At 39.8% G+C, this 21,555-nt stretch overlaps 1 protein-coding gene across 1 annotated transcript in view; it reads left to right on the top strand.

Annotated features, from left to right (window-relative positions):
- FGF18 (fibroblast growth factor 18) overlaps positions 1 to 18,066 on the top strand; it is a 623,159-nt gene extending 605,093 nt beyond the window's left edge. The window contains exon 4 of the mRNA XM_078653356.1: positions 15,972 to 18,066. Coding sequence (XP_078509482.1) covers positions 15,972 to 16,238 — 267 coding nt within the window. The 3' untranslated portion in view covers positions 16,239 to 18,066. The remainder of the gene's footprint in view (positions 1 to 15,971) is intronic.
- The last annotated feature ends 3,489 nt before the right edge of the window (positions 18,067 to 21,555 follow it).

Genomic DNA, 21,555 nt, shown 5'->3' with positions numbered 1-21,555 from the left:
TATTTCCGAATTATATTGTTCTTGCTATATACGAAGAAACCTTTTCCAAAATGGCTCCGTAATGTTTCAACTGCACAAGGTCTCTTCCGCTAGCGTGTTGTATTGCATTCATTCACAATAGTTCACAGTTGTTTCGTAACTAGTTTGTTCTACCATCTCCGGAGGATTTCAGTCTCTCTAGCTGAAGCAAAATTCATATAGTGGTTAGATGGTAAGGCAATATGATAATATTTCTGTACTCTAATTTGCCGAAATTGTATGTTTTTTTGCTCACACCATTATGAAGCTGCAATTTCAATGTATTCCTATGAGAAGATGTCTTATCAAAACCCTTAGATTGGGGGTGAGCCATGAGACTGTTATGATGCATCTAGGGATGCTGTCCGATTTTCTTACTGATTTTGCTGGTAATTGGGACTTTGAATAATACTTGAGTTTGCCTATCATTCGGTATTGCCCTACTACTGAGTGCCTTCAAGGCAATGAATCGTGCATCTGCTCTTTATGATTTCTGTATTGTACCTTTGGAACTTTGTAATACATTTCTCTAAATGTTTCACTTTTCCCTAGAACTCACTGATTGAGTCTGTCCTTACTTAAATACCGGCACTGTAGTATGCAGATTGGTGACTTATTTTGGGACACATTAGTTCATGAAATTGAGGTTTAACACCGTCCCCAATTCATCCGTCCTGAGACAATGAGGTGACTTTTGGGGAATAAGAATTTAGGGGTTTGTAGTGCCCACAGTTGTTCAGGCTTCCTTTGTGCATATAGACTTGGAACGAGCATGCATCAGCAGAACATGCTTCATGCAAACATGCACACACACAACCACACAAAAGGTACCACAGCAGTACAAAACTTCGTCCCACAACGTACACAAAATAGGTATGAAATGAGCATGCACAATGCACGTTTCCCTTGTACAAATAGGATTGTGCCTGTCGGCATGTGTGTGTTGTCTAAATGACAAGTTGTTTCCATGTATTCTGGTAGGCGGCTCCGTGTGTGTGTGTGTGCAAGCATGGAAGCCTTTCTTGCTTTGTACTCATGTGTGTCTGTATGTGTATATGTATCTTCTCTAACATCCAAATCTATTGGCTTTATTAATGGGTAGACTTGGTAGTCTAGTAGAGTAACGCCCGCAGAAGATGGAGACCACGGAGAGGAAGCAAGGGGAGAGAAAGAGTCAGTATATATCATTCAAAGTAACTTTTCATGCAAGGTTTTAAGAATAAATGGGATTGGAGGCTTTTGAAATAGCACAGAATCTGAGGATGAAGAAAGAAGGGCTAATGTATGTCACCTACTTGTTCTGTTCGGCTGTCACTGGTGTTGAACAGTGTGTCCAGGACCTTTTTAACACAATACCAAAACATGGTACAAGTTGCAAGATCTAGACTGGCCATGTGCACACTTGAGAGGAACACCTGTATGTACATGTTCTTATCTACACTGCGAATTAGGATGTGTACCCACTCCTGTACATGTCAGTGCCAACCTCTTAGGGCTCAATCTACTGTATGTCTCCCGGACTTAAAAGAGGGCTACATCTAATTTGTACACAAGCATTTGGGAAGGAGATTACTTGTCATATGACTTGAGGTTAGATCTCAGCCTACGGTATGTTGTCTCTCGGTAGAGGCACTGTTATTTCCATTTGCGGGTTCTAAAACGCTGCAATGGAATGCAAATGCCTAGCATTATGATTGATTATCTCTCTGTCCTCCTACCTCATTTCCAGTACCATAACATAACATTCCAGAATGTATCAGAATCTATGAAGAACTGTGTAGAATGCCAACCGCAGTTAGCCCGCTCTTAATGCTTTTATCATTCTTTGGAGGTCACTGCACTTGTCATCTTGGGAAATCGGTTTGATCTCCAGTAGTGTTGAGTTGCATTTATTGTCCTAGCCTGTAGTAGGGGCATATTTAAAAGCCCCTTGCGTCGCCGGCAAGTCACTTTTTGTGACGATCAGCGGCGCACTTTGGTGCTCCATGTTCACAAGGACACATGGACACATAAAGCTACCTTGCGTGGCTTTTGATGACCTTGTAAATAGGTCCCTGAAGTAAGTCCAATCATGAGACTGAAGACATGTAGATAAATTCTTTTAAGTTTAATGCATTAAGAATCCCATCCATCAACTAGCAGGTCAGCTCTGGAATAACTGTCCTAGTTTACTTCCAAATCATCACATAGAATGTCCTGACTTCATGCTCCAAACATTCTAACATGACATATGAAAGTTCTATGTAAGAAGGTGACACCCACAGGATATCACACACCTCCCTTCCTTAATAAACAAAATCAACTTACGCACTTGAGAAAGTACAAGAACCTTTTGTACATAAACAGGAATTATCCATGCATATTCATAAAGATAAAATATTGTCTTAAATGAAACCACATAAACAATAAAATACTTTACACATATTCAGAAAGATATGATGGTCTCTTACAAATTCTAGAATAAAATACACTCTAATTCCATTACTTGAACCCAAATCATTTAGATCACTCATATTTGTAGTCAAGTTACTGTCAATTTTTCCCATGACTACAACCACTCTATTCAAATTCCAAATTCGATGATCTTGAGTCTTGACCGCATTCCTGAACACTTTTATAACTTTAATTGGTTTCATGAATTTTGAAAGAGACTTTCCTAATAAACCTGGACGTTTTACCATGACCAAGTCACCAACCTTAACTTTGGTCAACTTCACACTTTTTTTAACATCAAAATAAGTCTTCCTAGCTTCAGCTTTCTCTTCGTCCTTTTTCTTAATTTCAATATCATCACATTTACTTTCTTTTCCTCTATCGAGTTCATATGTGTTTATCCATCCTGGTTCCACATCAGTGTTAGGAAGTCTACCCCTAAACAACAAGAAAGGAGTCTTCCCTGTTGTGCAATGAGGTGTTAACCTATACTCTTCAATTTTCATCATTACCTCAGATTTCCAGTCGAGAGACAAAGACTTAGCCAGAGATATAGTGTCCTTAATTACACGATTAAATCTCTCAATCATACCGTTTGCCTCGGGATGATAGAGAGAACAAGTTTTATGAATGACCCCTTTAGAAGATAAAAAAATTCTCATCTTCTCAGAAATCAACTGCACTCCATTATCTGTCAATAATGTAATTGGAATCCCTTCCCTTGAAAACAACTCTTTCAAGGATTTAATAATGTGTTTAGAGTCAATACTGGACAAGAAGAAAACTTCTGGCCACCGAGAAAACATGTCAATGACCGCTAAGACAGAGATTTGAATCCCATTATTGGAGATAGGACCCAAAATATCTAGGGCAATATCTTGCCAAAGCCCAGACGGTCGTCTTCTCAAGACCATTGGTTGAACACTAGTTATGTTGGACTTATCACTCAAGGAACAAGCAACACATTCAAGTATCACTCGCTCAACCTGCCTGTCCATTCCCAGCCACCAGTAGGTCAACCGTAATCTTACTTTACATTTAGAAAATCTACCATGTGAAGAATGCACCATGTCTATGAGTTCTTTCCTAAGCGAAACTGGAGGGATGATCCTTGTGCCACGAAATAACAAACCTCTATCAATTGATAGTTCATTGCGCAATGGCTAGAATTTCCTACATTCATCTGACCCTTCTTTATTACTCACCCAACCCTTACTAATCAAACTCATCACTTCCTTCAGGGTTTCATCACGTATATATATATATATATATATATATATATATATATATATATATATATATATATATATATATATATATATATATATATATATATATATATATATATATATATCCTCCTTAACCAATATTTAAATGGCAATGCATTAAAGAATGCACAAACTAAATTCACTCAGTTGTATCACTCCTGGTACCATGAACCTCAGGATTAATCCTGAAAATTAGATTCTCATAAGCAATAAATTCAGTTTAAAACAACTCAAAATATAAAATAAACATGACAGAGTGTAAACTTATATGCTCTAAATATTACTATATGAAGATAGGTATGCTGACAAAATTAATGTTCAAAGATGGAAAATAACTTGAATGCTGTGCGCATCAGCGCGAAAGCTAAAGTGTCCTCTTGCCAATGTGATGTCTTTGTGATGTCTTGCCACCGGCTGTGTGCATCAGCATTGTATAATAAACAATAGCTGTGCGCATCAGCGTGAAGATCAATGCGCGATGTTTTGCCCCAGCTGTGCGCATCAGCGTGAAGTGTTAAATAATACCGTGAAAATCAATGCGCGATGTCTCACCTGTGCGCATCAGCTGTGCGGTGCGCATCAGCGTGAAGATCAATGCACGATGTGTTGCCTTTGGCTGTGCGCATTAGCATGAATAGAAGCTCCCAATCCAAAATGGCCCCCCACGTTTTGACGCTATGACGTCAAATGCGTGCTGATGTGAGGAGCGTCAAAACATGCCAATTACGCTTGACGAGAAGATCGTACGTAAGGGGATCGTACACTTGAACCAGATTCCATCAGACAGCTTCACGAGGAGATGCGCTGAGAGTTGGCATGCGCTGAGGGTTCCACAACCAGTAAGTAACGACAATGTTTACCTTTAAATGCCCGCAATCAAAGATACGATAAAAGTCTTGCTCCAAAACAAAGTTGAATGTGCAGTCAAAAACACGATAAAACTCTTCCTCCAAAACAAAGTCGAATGAAGTTCAAAGTCAAACGCAACACTTCACAGGCAACTCAACAGAAAGTCGTCTCAAGCAAAATATAGTTACAGCATCTCCTCCTCTTTCCTTTCGCATCCAATTTTAACGCTGACCCCAGCACACTGTCCTTTCTTTTCACAATAACCTTCTTCTTATACAAATCTTGTGCACATTATCAGAAGTATAAATGAAAGTCTTTTGCCAGCTATTTCCAGTCTACTTGTACTATGAACCAATGCCAATGAGTACTCTTATTTAAAGATCCTCTTATAAATGAGGTGTTCTTAGTTAAAGATCCTCTTAAAAATGACAGCCAATAAATATATCCTGCTAGTCTCCAGAAAATGGAACATATCAATTCACAACATAGGATGAGCCCACACCGATAAGTTGTCAAGCCACCCACAAATTATCTGATGTTATGAAAGTGCCAGGGTGTTAAAGCGGCGATGCTCCCAATCCTATGTTTTATAAAGATTGAAGAAACCTCAGAAGTTTTAAAGTTCCCAAGAGGTTTAAATCATAAATGCTTCTCACCAATCTTCTGTGTTGAGATTCTTTGCGCTGCCGACTACGCCAGTGAAGTAAGTCCAATCATGAGACTGAAGACATGTAGATAAATTCTTTTAAGTTTAATGCATTAAGAATCCCATCCATCAACTAGCAGGTCAGCTCTGGAATAACTGTCCTAGTTTACTTCCAAATCATCACATAGAATGTCCTGACTTCATGCTCCAAACATTCTAACATGACATATGAAAGTTCTATGTAAGAAGGTGACACCCACAGGATATCACAGTCCCCTTTTCACGCAGCACTAAAAGTAGTAAGGCAGATTCAGTGTTTATTGTAAAATGTGTTTTTTAAATCATCCAAATTGTGATTAGAGCTGATTCAGTCCCTTTTCCTGGGTGAAATTCAGTATGGTTGTCCCAAAGCGAATGAGTTTCTTCTACAAACTTCAAGATCTGTAGAAATGTTGCTCTTTCCAATAGTTAGCCAAAAATAGGATATTGGAGTGTAATTGTTAGGGTCTTGTGAGTTCAAGTTGTTTTTCTTGAGTAACGGGCGTATGTATGTTTTCTTTAGGTCCTCTGTAGAATGTCTCTTGGACAAGGAATTATTTATTATGTTTCTGACAGGGATCACTGCTGATGTTGATGGAAAAATTATCTTAAATATCTAATAAAAAGCCATCCTCACCGCTTTCTTTTACAATGGATGGTTGGATGAAATTCCATCATTGTAATTTCTTGAAAGGATTGGGGAGATTTAGGTATTTTATGGCTGTTAGATCTATATCTAATGTGTCTAATTTTGGTAAATAACGAGGTGCACACTAACTATAGGAATCTTGGGACGGGATCAGTGAAGCTGGTAAAAGGAGCATGGGGGTTCGGTCAGGTCAAACACACACTCACACTGACCCATCTACATGCACACTCAATGACATCCATACATTCTCAGGCATGCACACATACACCCACCGTTCAGAAGCATATAACCATGCACACACCTATTCACAGCATGCATGCACAAATATACATACATTCATACATACACATATGCACCGAGCATTAAAAAAGAATTTACTGGGCCCCTGGAGGTGACATCAGGTGGTGGGAGGCAAGCCTTGGTGGTTCATGTAGGATTGGGACTGCAACCTTCTCTCATTGGCTGACATTGTTATGGGTCAGCTAATGAGAGGAGGCGGCAGTCCCTCTCTTGTCACAGAGTGGGATGGGTTGAGTGAGACTTGCTGACCCCACATCGCTATTTGACAAGCGCTTTGCTGGGCTGAGGAGCTCACGCCCACAGGGATGTGAACTCTTCAGTCAGGCACATTTCAGCTCAGGTGCCTGCCAATTTAGGCTCATGTACAATGCCTGGCTGCCTGACCTGAACAGGAAGTGTGTCTGTCAGGCTGACCTTTGTTCAACTATCTTACATGTCATAAGTGTCCATAAATGATTGGTATCTATTCATGTGTCCATGTTTTGTTAGAAATGTGTCTCTTTTTCAATGTGCCAACTACAGCTAAGAAACGGTTGAACTGTTACTTATAAACATGTCAGGGTTTACCTAGATGTAAAGGTAGGGTACATTTGGGGTTTCGCTTCCTTGCATGGCTATAGCTCAGCCACACAAGGGGGATTACTTGGGCCACACTTCCTGCACATGCATTTGACCCTGAATTGTCTAAACATTGGGTTACACATTTCTCGTCAGCATTCCTTAAACTCATTATAACAGGTCCACACAACACAAATTCCTTTCCCTTTAACTTCCCTTTAAGGTTTTCAAAAAAACTGCTAATGTATGTCTTCTTTCCATATCTTCAAATAGAACACCCTGTTTGAATAGTACATCATCCCTAATAAAGGTGAAGTATGTGAGCGCGGAAATCTCATGAAATTGTATAAGTAGCTCCACTTCAAACATACTAAGCAAACTTCCAATTTACATACCTCTTCGAGTCGATGAATCTTTGCTACCATATTAGAATGCAGCACAACCCAAACACATCTCTAAAACAAACATCGCCTTCAACATTAGATATTCAGTCAATAATGAGACGTTTGGTGACATTTTAAAGGTTTATTTTCTCTTTAAGAGGTTATTCTGTAGTTTTGTCGTTTTATTCAGATTAGTCAAATAAATCCATTTACAGAAATATCAAGAAAATGTTAGTTAGAACAAGCATACAAAATACCAGCATGTTCCATTAAGAAGTAATCCCTATCTTAATCTAAAGGACCTAACCTATCCTAGTGAGAACCAATAAAGAGTTTGTTTGGAAAACAGCAAGTAATATTTGGAGTAAAAGACTAATAGCTATGAAAGGTTGAACTCCCCATAAAGAATAGCTCTGGAAACTCAGTCGAGATTCCTAACAGCCGTAGTAATAAGCTGAGGTTCCCTATTCTTGTGCCGCCAGGAGCGCCGTCGCCTCATTGACCCTGCGGGGCCCTTAACCTCATCGATGCTCATAACGGCTCCCGGCCGTCATGAGTCACGGTAGTCGTGTGCTCATGACGGCCGGGAGCCGTCCGACCGTTGCCGCTCCGCCCACGCGCGGTTAATTCCCCGCATTTGCGGGCCAATTAATAGGTGGGCGGAGTTCTGGCGGCTCCCAGCTGTCATGACCACACGCCCACTGTGATTATGATGGCCGGAAGCCATCCTGGGTACCTGAGCGTCACGCCAGCCCCGCCCTCCCTCGCACCGCGGCGAAATTTGCACACAGACAGTCAACAACATCGACCCAGATGGTGCTCCTCCAGGGTTCCGAGCCTGGATCCACGGCGTCTTCTCAGTCGGCAGTTCTTGGGGGTGGGGGTGCCAGTTCAATCATCTGGGGCAAACAGCATATGCACCCTGTGCTGCTCCTTGCCCCTTTAACTATGGTGTGCACAAAGGTCCTCCTTGCAATTAAGCTGTTCAAATGCCACCCACCAATCACAGCACCGGCTTTTCATGGGTTTCCTGTCCTTCCCGCCTTCTGGGTGCGCCCCCTTGGGAGGTGTTAAATATGGACCCTTATCTCGACCGGTTGTGCCTCCACGGCCCGAGGCTCTTCTTAGTGCTGGAGTCATGCATGCGTTTACTGTTTCAGGGAGTTCTACATTGTTCTTCTATTGTGAGAATGTCTTTGCACAAAGTGCTTTGCTATACTTCCATGTGAGCTGCACCACAGTATTTCTTCCTAAACTGGGTGTGCGCAGCCCTAAAATAAGCATAAACACGTGTGAAAGAAATGACTCCCATCGTTCCCCCTTTGGAAATGAAATAAGAGTGTGCTTACTGTAAATTAGGTGATGTGTTACTTTAGACAACATGAGATTTCTGCGAGGGGTTTTAGTATTCAGAAATAAGTGGCGCACATCAAGTAGCGGCAAAAGTGGAGGAACATACAAATAATGATAATGGTGCTACTTGGTCAGGGGGAACCCAAAACCCCCTGAGAAAGAGTGGGAAAAGATCCACCCTATTAGTCATAAACACAAAGTCCAGAGCACACGTAAAAGAGTTCTTTGAAACAAAATCACACAAGTAAGAGAAACAAGATCGACCATCAGTAGTTGGTGTTTTTCTGATTTTCATAGGTAATTGTGGTCCTGCTTCCGTATCCGGTAACAGCACTGTGCTCAGTACTCCACTCTGCTTCTCAGCTAGAACCATTTTTGGAGATTTCGACGGCAGTACCTGCCCGTCTTTTCTTGTCATTTGACGTTTATTTGGTCACTCCTTACGTTTTTTGGCCGCAGGTGGCCTTTCGCTATTTATAAACCCGACCAGGACCAGGTTGGAAGTATCACCGGTTCCCCGATACTGCCCCTTATACATTTGTTCAGCCATGAAGAGTCACGGGTAACTTCCTGTTTGACAAAACACGTGTCGGCTGGTTCTTTCTCTTTGAATTTCCTCTTGAAGGAGGACCACAATTACCTATAAAACCCAGAAAAACACCAACTATTGATGGTCGATCTTGTTTCTCTTACTTGTGTGATTACGTTTCAAAGAACTCTTTTACGTGTGCTCTGGACTTTGTGTTTACTTTAGACAACATGTTGACAGCGATTTTCGTGAATGTTTTAAGTCAACGTTAAGAAATTAATTTGGTCTGCTGACCCACACAACTTACAGAACACCCTTTAAGTGAATTGTGCCTGCAGCCCCAAACTAATTTTACAGTTTTAGAACATGTTTATGTACTACAAGCAAGAGTGGGCTGTATAACTCTGATGATTCTTTGTTGAACTGCACAGAGGCCACTATTGCCTTGTGATTTACATTTTTATATTGGATTACTAATCTGCTTTATTAAAAATGTATGCCATTTTTATTTTATATCTCCTGAATTGTTTATAGTATTAACCAAATCAGATTTAATCCTTGCCTTTGTCACATGAAGTTGAGTCGTGTTGTATTGTGTTATGTAAAACGGGTGACAATCCACAAAGTTTCTCAGCACTAGCACCACAGACTGCCGATGTTACAAGAATTAGCAAAGCCAATATCTTTGGGTTTCTATGTGCTAACACGTGGAGCGGTAGCAGCATATTAAAGCCAGACACACATGAGGGAGTCAGCAAAAGCAGACAGCTAGGTGCATAGTTGTAAAGTAGTCCCTGCTGAAGTTCAGTGTAAGTACACGAGTCGAGAAAAGACAGATATAATCAAACAGTCAATAGAATGAGTTGAGAAATGAAAACTTCACTGGGCTGAGTGATTGACAAACTCTCAAGCCAATGGGTTAGTGAGGGCCGCTGAAGAAAGTGAGCGGCTGAAAGGGGCAGACCCAAAACCCGCTATATGTACACTGTAAGCAATACCCTAGAATGCCTCAATTTCTTGAGAGCAAGATCCTCATAGGATGCAGTTGAACAAAGGGCAGGCACACAGAAATGAGAAAAGGTTGCCCCAGCTAATGCAGAGTCTTGCAAACTATCAAAGGATATTCAACTGAATTACAGAAAGCCGGTACATAAATGCTAAGACGTGATCTCTGTCACCACGCAAGCAATGACAGACTCTACTTGATGCTATCTACTCAAGAGTGTCATGCACAAATATAGTAAAGGCTTGAGAAAAAATCGAATTGCCAGCTAACAGCAGATGCCTAAATAAATAAAAACCATGGTTTGCAAAAGGTGCAATATTTAATGATAGCATTGGCATGGAGAAACAAGATAAGACAACTAAGGGAAGCCCAACAAGGCTAGCTGTTTATATGCCTTAGGAATCTGGTGGGGGACGTAGAGGGCCTCTCACAGTAAAGACAACCCAGAACAACATATTTAGATGCGGATCGTGAGTGAGTTGTTATTTTCTGACCCCTGCTTAACCCCCTCTTTGTGCAGGGATCATAATTGCAAATTGTGAGTTATTTACTGCACTTTGAGATTAGCAAGTGTGTTAAATATATCACTCATCGTTGAATTTCGTCAGGGCAAACCTGCCTGAATTCAAAAGGGGAAAACAGTACAGTATTTACTGTAACATGCATATTTTGGAGCGGTAGGTACCGAAACCTGCATGTTATTCAGGAAAAACATCGAATAGATGCTATTTATTGCACCCAGTAAATTCTAAACCCGGGGGAGTTGGATTTTATATGGTGCAATAAGTAGCACCTACTCCTATGACAGACTCATGATCAGGGCCCTGGATATCAACAATATCCACAGTCAAATAAAGAAAAACACACACTCCTAGGTCAGGATCCCACCATGCGTACTATCACTCAGACATTAGGCAAACATACACACAAACTGCTAATACCATACCCAAATACTTGTAGCCTTCAGGTAAATGTAGATCATACTATAACAAAAAGGATAAAATTAAGTTTATTCATTGAGGAAATGTGTTGAGCTACCGTGACAAGTAAAGGCTTATACTTTGTTGCGAAGGCAGCTACTGGTGGCCTCATAAGGATGAGAAGCTTTGTTCAAGGTTCAACATCATGACAGAAAAGGAATTTGATCTCTTTTCCTTGATGGGTCGTTTGGTAAAGGCTCTCTCTAGGTCTCCTAGGCTTGCATATATGACACCAGAAGCCCGAACCAATGACATCATCCGTCAATCAGATTTTAAGATCCATTTAATTCTGTTAGAATTCCGTGAAAGAAACAATTGCTACTACAGATAGCTAAAGAAATACACTATGTTTGTGATGTTTCCACATGCACTAATGATTGATAACATTTTGACTGGTTAATGCACGGACGTTGTGTATGTGCTACCAGGGAAAATGGATCCTAAACGTGCTCAGCAGTTTGGGTGCTGAGGTAAGTAGAAGCAAATTCCAGAGTGGGTTCTCCTTTTTTGAAGGGTGGGGTCTGACTTCTGATGTACTCCCAATGGGAAAAATCCCTGGACAGAGGAGCTATAAGACATCTGTGTATATGCTTAGAATGACCACTTAAGATGCTACATAAATGTAATATGCATTCTGATGACACATAAGGACTGTGAATGCAATGCAGTAAAGGATAGGAGATGAGATTGTGATTGTCCCCAGAACACCTCTTTGTGTAGTAAGGGCTAGAAGTACTATTTTCAGGTCGCCAAAAACTGGCTGCAATTTGCCACAGTTTATTGTGATCATGAAAATATTTTACAGACTGACCTATGTAGTAATAGTTCGGTTCAAAAAATTACAATTCTGAGTGGGTTGTAATGTGGCCTACCCGTTAATACTATTGTGGCTCACTCCAGGTGACACCCATCACAAGAATGGTGGCCTCCTAGGATCAGCAGACCACCATGTCTGTGAACGCTTTTCAATAAACATTTCTTTTAAATGCAGCCAGTTTTCCTTGAAGGAAACAGTGCTGGATTTATAACAAATAATTTTACTTTCTTTTTTAAGTTTGCTTGAGAGTTCACCATGGTCCCATGAACCACTGCCCACTCCATTGCAGAATTCTTTTTCATGACGGATGATCACCGCTGTTCGGGAGTCAGTAACTTTTCAATGTTTTGCTAACAGATTTCGGTTGTAAATCATTGATACACTGCATATTGGATCAGTCTTTGGAAGGGACTCCTATAACATGCCTCTTCCAAATACTGAATCGGGAAGTGGTCATAATCCAATTTTAGGAGTAAGTGAAAGTTTCCAGATTTTTTAAATAAAACTAGTACTTTTAGAAAAGCGTTTTTGTATTTGCAAACTCCGAATCGTGTATGTGTGACTGTAAAAACGGTTTGTATATACGGCCTTAAAGGCTGTTTCTTCTTTTAGTTAGTCCCAAGACTTTTTTATGTGATTTTCTCATGTGTCTATGCCAACTCTACTCTAATCTTGCTCACTGTACTTATTATCCTTTTTCTGACAAAATATATATTCTATAATTTTGGGCGAGTTCTTGGGGCCTTATTCTGTGAAAAAGCATGAAGGGTTCTTTATAAAATTGTGCAAATTTGGTTCCAGAGCTGGCAGTTGAAGCCTGAAGCAGCCCTGGGATGGTGGTCTATTGAAGACCTGCCCATAAATATTATCATCACTCTCCTGAAGTACGTGATCCTTTTTGAGCAGAATGTAACACTAGTGAGGAGCTGCCTGGGAGGGGACAGTCATCCTTCACGAACGTCTCCTATCTTGTAGACTCATGAGCATTTATTGAGGAGGTTCAGCTCAGCACGTAGCACATTCTTAATTTCCAGGATTTCCATTGTGAGTCTTGCATCTTTATTACAGAGATTTCCCTTGTTTTGGGTTTTCCTTTATTTTATCCCTAAGTGGGCGACCACCACAGCCCCTTAACCGTAACACACCTTCGCACTGCGTGAAGTAAGGACGCAATCTACGGCTCATGTCTGAACTTTAACTGTGCAAAGCAGGCTAGGGTTTCACCCTCCTTCGCATGCTATGGACCTTTTGTGCATTGTGTTACGTGTGTGTTACAGATGCACCATCTTGGAACAGGTGTTTTAAACTGACGGCCATCTTCTTAAAATGGGAACAATTTCCGGAGTTACCTGCAAGCTTTTGCGCGCATTTCTCTATTGTGCTCCTGTGTGCAGAAAGGATTTGTAACCCATCAATGTTGATTTAAGTGAGATTTTTGAGGTTCTATTCATTGTTCTACTATGTTTGTTTATTGTGGGCAAACACGGTTACAACCTTTAGCAGAATCAGCATTATCAGCATCACCTGATCATTAACTAGACAGTAACTGGCGATCTGTTATCCATTTATTTGATCTCTTTTCACAAATTTGGCTGCGGCTAGCATGTCTCAACCTCCAACTTTTCTCCCAGAGAGGGGTGAACCACTGCTTCCCTGGAAACGTTAGAACAAATGGTTTGACTGATACCTTCTAGCAATTGGGGTGAGAACATTTTCAGCAGCCAGGAAACAAGGTTTCCTCTTACGTAACTTTTGTGTTGAAAGTCAGAATATATATGATAGCTTGCAGACTTTAAACTTGGGTGGTTAAGAAGGGGAACCGAGAGATATTTATGACATTTCTGTACTTAAGCTGGAGAAGCACTTGGACACCAGGGTAAATTTAATTTTGGAACATCATACATTTTTTACAAGAACCCAAGGGCAGATGGAAAGCATTGGGAAATATGTGGCGTGCTTAAGAACATTGGCTCGTACTTGTGATTTTGGTCTATTAACAGACACATTGATCAGGGATCAATTGGTATGAAGTACCAACAACATAAAGGTCGATGAAAAATGATATCAAAAACTCCAGACCTCAAAGAGGCAGTTGCCATAATTGAGAGTATGGAAAGTACAATTTTATGGGATGGTAAATGTGTGTTAATGGAAAAACTGTAAGTAACACACCGATTGCTGATGTAGCTAATGATGACTCTGGTAGTATGAGTGAGAGAGCTTTCGTGCAGAAAGAGAGTAAAGAAGGAAAAATGTCCAGCTGTAACAAAGAATCTAGAGAGCTTGAACTAAAATGCTACAGGAGTGGCAATCCGAATAATTCTTCAAACAGCGTGAACTACTTTGCAAGGAATTCTACATGTAGGAAATGTGGGGAAAAGGGCCATTATGCTTGGGTTTGTAAAGGGGAGAAATCTAAAAATGTGGAAGTTGTTTTTTAATATAAACGTGATATGAGTGAAGTGGATGTTGGCCCAATCATCATGTCTGAGGGCAGTATTAAGTTGGATGGAAGGATTATAATGGTGGTGGCAGACTCAGGGTCGCCATACTCAATGGTAAGCAACAAAAACATGGAGAAAAAAAAGGTTTTGGTGACAAGCATGTTGTTTTATTACCGCCTGACATAAATCCTGTAAGATTTGGAGGCTAAGGAATCGATGTAATAGATTATGTTGTTATGAGAATTGAGTTTGTTGACAACGAGACTGTATGTAAGGTTTATATAGCCAAGTTTGCTGGGGAGGTGCCACCAGTGTGACATGGGAAATATACTTTGTCCTAATGCACTTCAACAGGTTATATCAGTGTCTAGTGAATGTGAGTGCAAAGAAATATATGAGGCTTTCCCTGAGTATTGAGGAACAAACTGGGTCTTTGAGAGGGCTTTGAGCATAAGATCATTTTAAAGAGCAATGGTCTTCCATGTGTGCATAAAGACAGGAGGGTTCCTAATCTAATTTTGGAGCCTCTCAGAAGCGAAATTGGTAAACTCTTAGAAGATGGGGTAATTGAGAAAATGTAATCCTCAGAATTTCGTGTGCCTGTTAATATGGCAACCAAAGAAGATAAGAATGTGTGTGTACCTCAGGGACTTCAACAAACATATGGGTAGACCATAAACCTTTACCCTATGTTTCAGAAGCGTTGTCTGTCCTGGGTGGTGCCAGAGTATTCAGTGTTTTAGATCTTTCCTCTGTACACCATCAAGTTAAATTACATGATGAGTTTATGTACAACAGTATGTTTCCACCACTGCCCTCATGCTACTTAACTCTTGGTAAGGGCAGTAGCCCTTTATCACTGCCAGGGCAATGCTTTATGCGCCCCTCCCATGAGACAGGCCTAAGTGATGTCACACACTCATGGGACCCTTTCCATCTTGTGAATGTCAAAAGTGTTTATTTGGTAATAGGCAATGATGGGCTGGACCATTGTCTACTCCCAAACTTTAAAGATTCTGAAAAAACTTTTTTTTTAATCACAACCCCATTTCCTTTAACAATAATGGGCTGCATTCAGAAAAAAACTATTATTCAGAAAGCGATCCAGCACACCACCATTCCTTTGATGGTCACCAATCTAGTGAGCAACAATTTGCAGCCTACCTCCTTTACATTAGTTGACGAGGTAGGTCAGATTGGGACTGACTGTCATTCAGAGTTTACAGAACTGACCTATTAGTACATATGTCGGTTTGAAAAATTCCACACTGGTCACAAAGATACTGTTCGCAATCTGCGAACAGTATTTTGCAACTAGTGTTTCCTACATCTGGCCATGGATCAGGTAAATGCTCTTATGCAACATAAGAATTCTGGATTTTTCGACGATACGTACAATTTTCAGCAGGCAGCACATATGAAAAACAAATATGCATGGATCGATATAACAGTTTGCCAGTCCTTTTGGTATGTTAAATTTCCCAAATCATTTTCAGGGATGCTTTCGCTTTACACTGCAACCACCTTTTTCAAATGTCCCAAATTCAAAGATGGCAGTTCTCTGTTTAATTAACCTCCAGTGCTAATCTTACTGAAATATCTTGATTAGGCATTCTGTGGTTTGTTATCAAAGCTATGCAAATTTTACATAATGGATTTAAATCGCTGATTTTTCCTTTTCTGTTGGTTTTTTTTGCAGCCTGATGGCACCAGCAAAGAGTGCGTTTTTATCGAAAAAGTGCTTGAAAACAATTACACGGCATTGATGTCTGCAAAATACTCCGGATGGTACGTTGGTTTTACCAAAAGAGGAAGACCGCGAAAGGGCCCCAAAACGCGGGAAAACCAGCAAGATGTTCATTTTATGAAGAGATACCCAAAAGGTATCGTTGAGCTACAGAAACCTTTCAAATATACCACAGTTACCAAGAGGACTAAACGACTACGGCCCGCAAATACAGGATAAAGGAGGAGAAAATATATAAATTATCACATCAGACCACAAAACTGCATCAGAGGAATATTTTTACATTAAAAAGGAAGAAGCTTTATTTTTGTACTTATTGTTTTGAAATGAAAATGAAAAGCTGGGGAAACCTATAGGACTTTATTGTGACTTGAAAAATGAACTGTTCTATTTAAGTTGACTGGAGGTGGGACTCTTATTAGCTATGGACAACGTCAATCGTATTCCCAGAAGTAAACCAAAGAAAGCAAAAGTTCTTTCCAAAGTATGACTGATGACTCTAATTTGCAGTAATCTATTTATTGTGTACTGCAGATTGTCTCAAGGAATCAAGGGGTGCACGTCAAGTTGTTGAGTTTCTGTTGAGTACTCAATGCCCAATTCTTCCTCTATCTTTTCGACATAAGGTGTCACAATGTGTGATCCTGCATTGCGCTCAGTTCCAGAGAATGCTGCTACTACATTGAAAGGACTTCTTGATCTAGTACACCAATGATAAAGGACTATTTTAAAACCAGCTATATTATATATATATTATATATATAATTATACAAGCTATTTATTTCACCTCTTTGTATATTGCAATTCAATGAACCAAGTATTACTGTCTCGACAATTTAAACAAGATATTATTTAAAAATACATTAACACATTATTGCGGTCAAACCAATGTGGCTATTTAAAATATTGGTAATTATACCCTGTTTATCGATTCTGTTCATGTCAGAACAATTGCATTGCGAAGGCAACATTTGCTATTTTTTATTTTATTTTGTTTACTTTCACAACCACTATGATTGCATAGATGTAACCATTAAAAGGCATAGACGTGGACAGGTAGCAAGTCCAAGTGTTTAACTGTTTTGTAAGAAATAAGGGATTATGACATTGTTCTGGCTGTAATCTGGGTCACAATGCCCAATCTTGGTCTCATGCTGCTTTATGGTACAGATTTGCTTGACTTCACATACCTGGCGTATTAATGTTTGGCTTGAGACAGATTAATACAGTGTTTGCAGACTTCTTTTCCAAACCTTATGCAGAATGTGGCATACAATTGTCTCCCAAAACAGTTCTCGGGGGTATGCCATTCTGGCCATTCTACCAGAGTTTTTTAGCCAGCAATGTAAAACCGCACGCAATACATTTCTTTAGGTTTGGTTGAGTAGCAAACTTTCAAATTAGGTTTTGTGAACATCAAAATAAAATGGGCATAGTATATTTAGCAAATGAAACTGAGCCCATTTGCCTGGCTTATGCTGTGTAACATGATTTGTAACTTATCGAAATCCTTTTGGTGAGTGAACAAGAGACACCGCTAGCCCTGATTGGAAGATACGACAGAGGTGGGAAATAAATGGTTTATTTAAATATTTCATTGTGACGCGTACAATAGCAGAGCAAATGTGCATGCTAAAACTTGCATCAAACTGCCCACCTGCAGAAAGGCAATGTGCATGATATTCATCAAACTCCTCAATTTTCACTGTTTGCTCCAGGAATGCTAGGAGGCACAGGAAACTCATTGCATCAATGAGCATGCCCTGCTTTTTCCATGGAGTTGTTAGATAAGATCAAAACATTAGAATAATGCAAAGCAACATCATGTAAATAGTTTCTATGTTACTACAAATAGCATGTTCCAATTATCCAGAATAATATAAATAAAGAACAACCTGAACAGAGTTTTGTCTTTCAGGTACACATTCCAAACCGCTATGTGATGAGTTCTGTCGCTTTATCAGAGTATATTAATTGTGTCTTTTTGTCTGCCATGTGTATGACCAACTACTGTATCTGTAGTTAATGAACACCAATATCCAATCTTGCCTGTTGTTGATGCGTGATTTTTTTTATTGTGCTTTATAAAGTTGTGCGATTGACATCAAAGGAAATGAAAGTTTACGGTCCACCAAAGGTAATAACTTGGCCCTCGTTCAAATCACTTGTGCCCTTTAAATCTGTTGTTTAAGACAATCTTTAGGCAGTTAGCTGGAATTTCAAACTTGATTCAGCCAACTATGAAATACTAATGCTTTTTTGTTGGTTGGTTGTTTTGATGACACAATTAACGTTGCTAATAAAAATAATCCCACGGAAACCAGACAATGCATTTAAAAATTAAATTCAAGTTAGACATCCTTATGATATATTGTAAAATAACTTATAAGAACCTTTCACTTTTTTTTTTCCTTTGTGTAATATGTATTTTTTTCCTCCTAAGTTACCATACTATTGTTCCTATAGAGCTGCAACCATTTCGGGGCCTGTTTTTGCTTACGTCAGAAATGTAGAGTGTCTGGTTTCTGCATCAGCAGATTGACAGTACTGAGAAAATAAATACACCTGCAGTCTGATGGAATCAGCGAAATTAGGTCCACAAAATGGTAGGCTAACATGGTGACCATAAACAAACCATCAACTTTATCCTCATTAAGCAGACCGATTCTTCAAAATAGTTTACAAACATGCAGGAGCAATCAAAACTGCAAATCTTAAGTTATTTTGACTCATTTGCAAACACAACTTTGTAAGGCGGCGTGGTATGTATTAATATCCAGCAACCTCAAAGCAAAAGACACGTCATAGATCAATATTCCCAATATTCTAAGAAGTTGCAAAAGAATATTATTTTGTTCCAGAAACAATACTTGGTCCTACAATGTAAGTAAAATCAAATCAGCAAAGACAATGGGCGTGATTCACAGAACTAACTTAAGACAAAATCCTAAACTTACTACCATTTTAGTATTCACAGAAGGTACTTACTCATTTTGGTATTTACAGAAGACACTTACTGATTTCGGTATTCACAGAAGTTTGGAGTCCTAACTTTAGGACTCCTAAATGCCGTCTGTGAATACCGAAAGTCTTAAAGTTAGGATTTTTCTCAATTTAGTAGTAGTAAAGTTAGGACTCCTAACTTTAGGACTCTTTAATGCCTTCTGTGAATACCGAATGTCTTACAATTAGGATTTTTCTCAATTTAGTAGTAATAAAGTTAGGAATCCTAGCAGGAGACCAAGCAAGGCTTCTTTGCCATAGCTGGCTTCCAGCACATGTTGGGGGCAATTGACTGCACACATGTCCTACTTGTGCACCCTGCCAACACTGCATACAAGTACCGCTACAGAAAGCACACACATTCCATCAATGTGCAGGCAACAGTGGACCACCGGGGACTCTTCACCAATGTCGTCACCAACTACCCAGGCAGTGTGCATGATTACTACATCTTCTGACAGTCCATCCTCAACCGGCGCTTCCAGGATGACACCTACGGAAATGCTCTGCTCGTTGGTAAGTACCACACACCCCAACTCCACAAACATGCAACTCACAACTCTGGTAATGCACACGTCACAAACTCACATGCAACATGCCAAACAACATGCCCACCCACCAGACACGACAGCACAACTTACTGTGGTAACCTGGGCTAGCCATGTACATGAGCCATCAACAGCATGGCACCTCAGCCACACAATAGCAGAATGTGGGGAGAGGTGGGAACCAGGCATGTGCGGAGGAGGCAACAAGACTTTTAAAGTCTAGTTGCTGAACCACCTTGACTGGGGGATTGCTGTTGTGTTATCATAAAAAATTAAGTGAGTCTAAAAAAGGAAAATAAAGTTGAATCAAGCAGATGTGATTAAAGCGTGCCTGTGTGCAGTTTTCCTGTTAGTTTATTGTAGGAAATTGCACACTCTGGCTCACAGATCATCACTTACATAATAACACATTTCCAAGGCACCAGATCACAAAAAAGAGCAATCAAAATAAATGTAGTCAAACAAATTTAGTTCCACAGCACCTCGATGCACTGAATACATCAAACAAACATATTAAAGCAAATCAGACATATATATTTGAAGTAATAAGACAGTATGTTGATATCAAATGTAAGAGAACAAATAATAACATAATAAATTACAAATTCTGCATCCAAGGTTTGTTCTTCAAGTCCTCTTTTTTATTGACCAAACAGCACCATCATAAACGCCGAAGCCAAATTCACGGGAAGTCTTCTTTCCATCCTTGATCCCCCAAACCAAGGGCAGAAAGAAGACTTCCCTGTGCATTTGGCTTCGCCGCTTATCATGGTGCTGAGATGATTGATATATGTACTTTGGACCGTTTTAATTGTGTTTTGATCCAGCTGTTTACCCTGACCATAGGACATAGCTGCTTGCAACTATTTTATACCACTAATGGAGTGATTGATTGGTCTAGTGTCCAGTGAGTTGAACACACACTGACCATCTGCATTTGCCACAGATACTATGGCCCCTCATTTTTTTATGAACTCGCCTTTGCCCTGTAGAATTCCATTATATTGGACGAAACGCTTTGGCTAGTCAACTTTGCATTATATGTTTATTCAATAAAAAAGAGTACTTAAAGAACAAACCATGGCTACAGACTTTGTAATTTGTTATATTATTGATGTGGTGGTGCACGGATCACGCTTTTATGTTAAACATTATTAAGTTCTTTATGGACTGTACCTTGACAGTGGGTGGTTAGATTGTGTGCACACATTCTAGGGTATTTTTCCCTTTTTTCATAACCTTGGGGATGAGCTGCTGTAGGGTTTCACTGTCAATATTTGTATGATTTTCGAACAAATAATAAGTTCACTGAAAAGATAGTTAGTCAGTCTATCATTATCAATGTAGCAGTGCAATAGAATGCCTGGAAAAGCATAGTTAGTGAAAACAAGATCAACATTTGAAGCATTTTTTGTAAGTGTCTGACATCCTAACACCCTAAAGCTATTTCTAAACACTGAGCTACATTCTAGCTACAGCATTATATAGCAAACCTGCCTTTTCAGTTTTATAGTTTCTTAGGCTGGTTCGCATATCATACGTTTGAATAGCTGGCTTCATCTATCCTTTATCAGAGTCCTGCTGAGGAATCCAAAATATGCACTTTCGGTGATGGGCTCCTTCTGCATGGCTTCTAAAGTCAGTTCTCTGAGAGCCATTGACTGAACAATCAAGCATGAACTGGGCAATCTGACATGACATCTGGCAATAGCTCTAGCATGAAGACCTCTCCTAATCAATGGTCAAATCCCGGGATTTGTATACTGTGTAACCACTGCTTTTATCTCATGTTTTAAAAATAAAACACTTTAGAAATACTAAGACTACTGCAAGAGGAAACTAGCATGGTGCAAAATGTGTCAGCACTAGCCACATGTTGACATTAAGCTTCCACCTTTGTAGATAATAAGTGTACACTGCAAAGGGCTATATTGTAATGACTGCACTCATTAACATAAACAAACAAAATGTCAGCCTACAGAGTG

This window comes from Lissotriton helveticus, chromosome 7 (assembly GCF_964261635.1).
Source record: "Lissotriton helveticus chromosome 7, aLisHel1.1, whole genome shotgun sequence".
Lineage (NCBI taxonomy): Eukaryota > Metazoa > Chordata > Amphibia > Caudata > Salamandridae > Lissotriton > Lissotriton helveticus.
The sequence above is the reverse complement of the archived record's forward strand: the minus strand, read 5'-3'. Positions and strand labels throughout refer to the sequence as shown.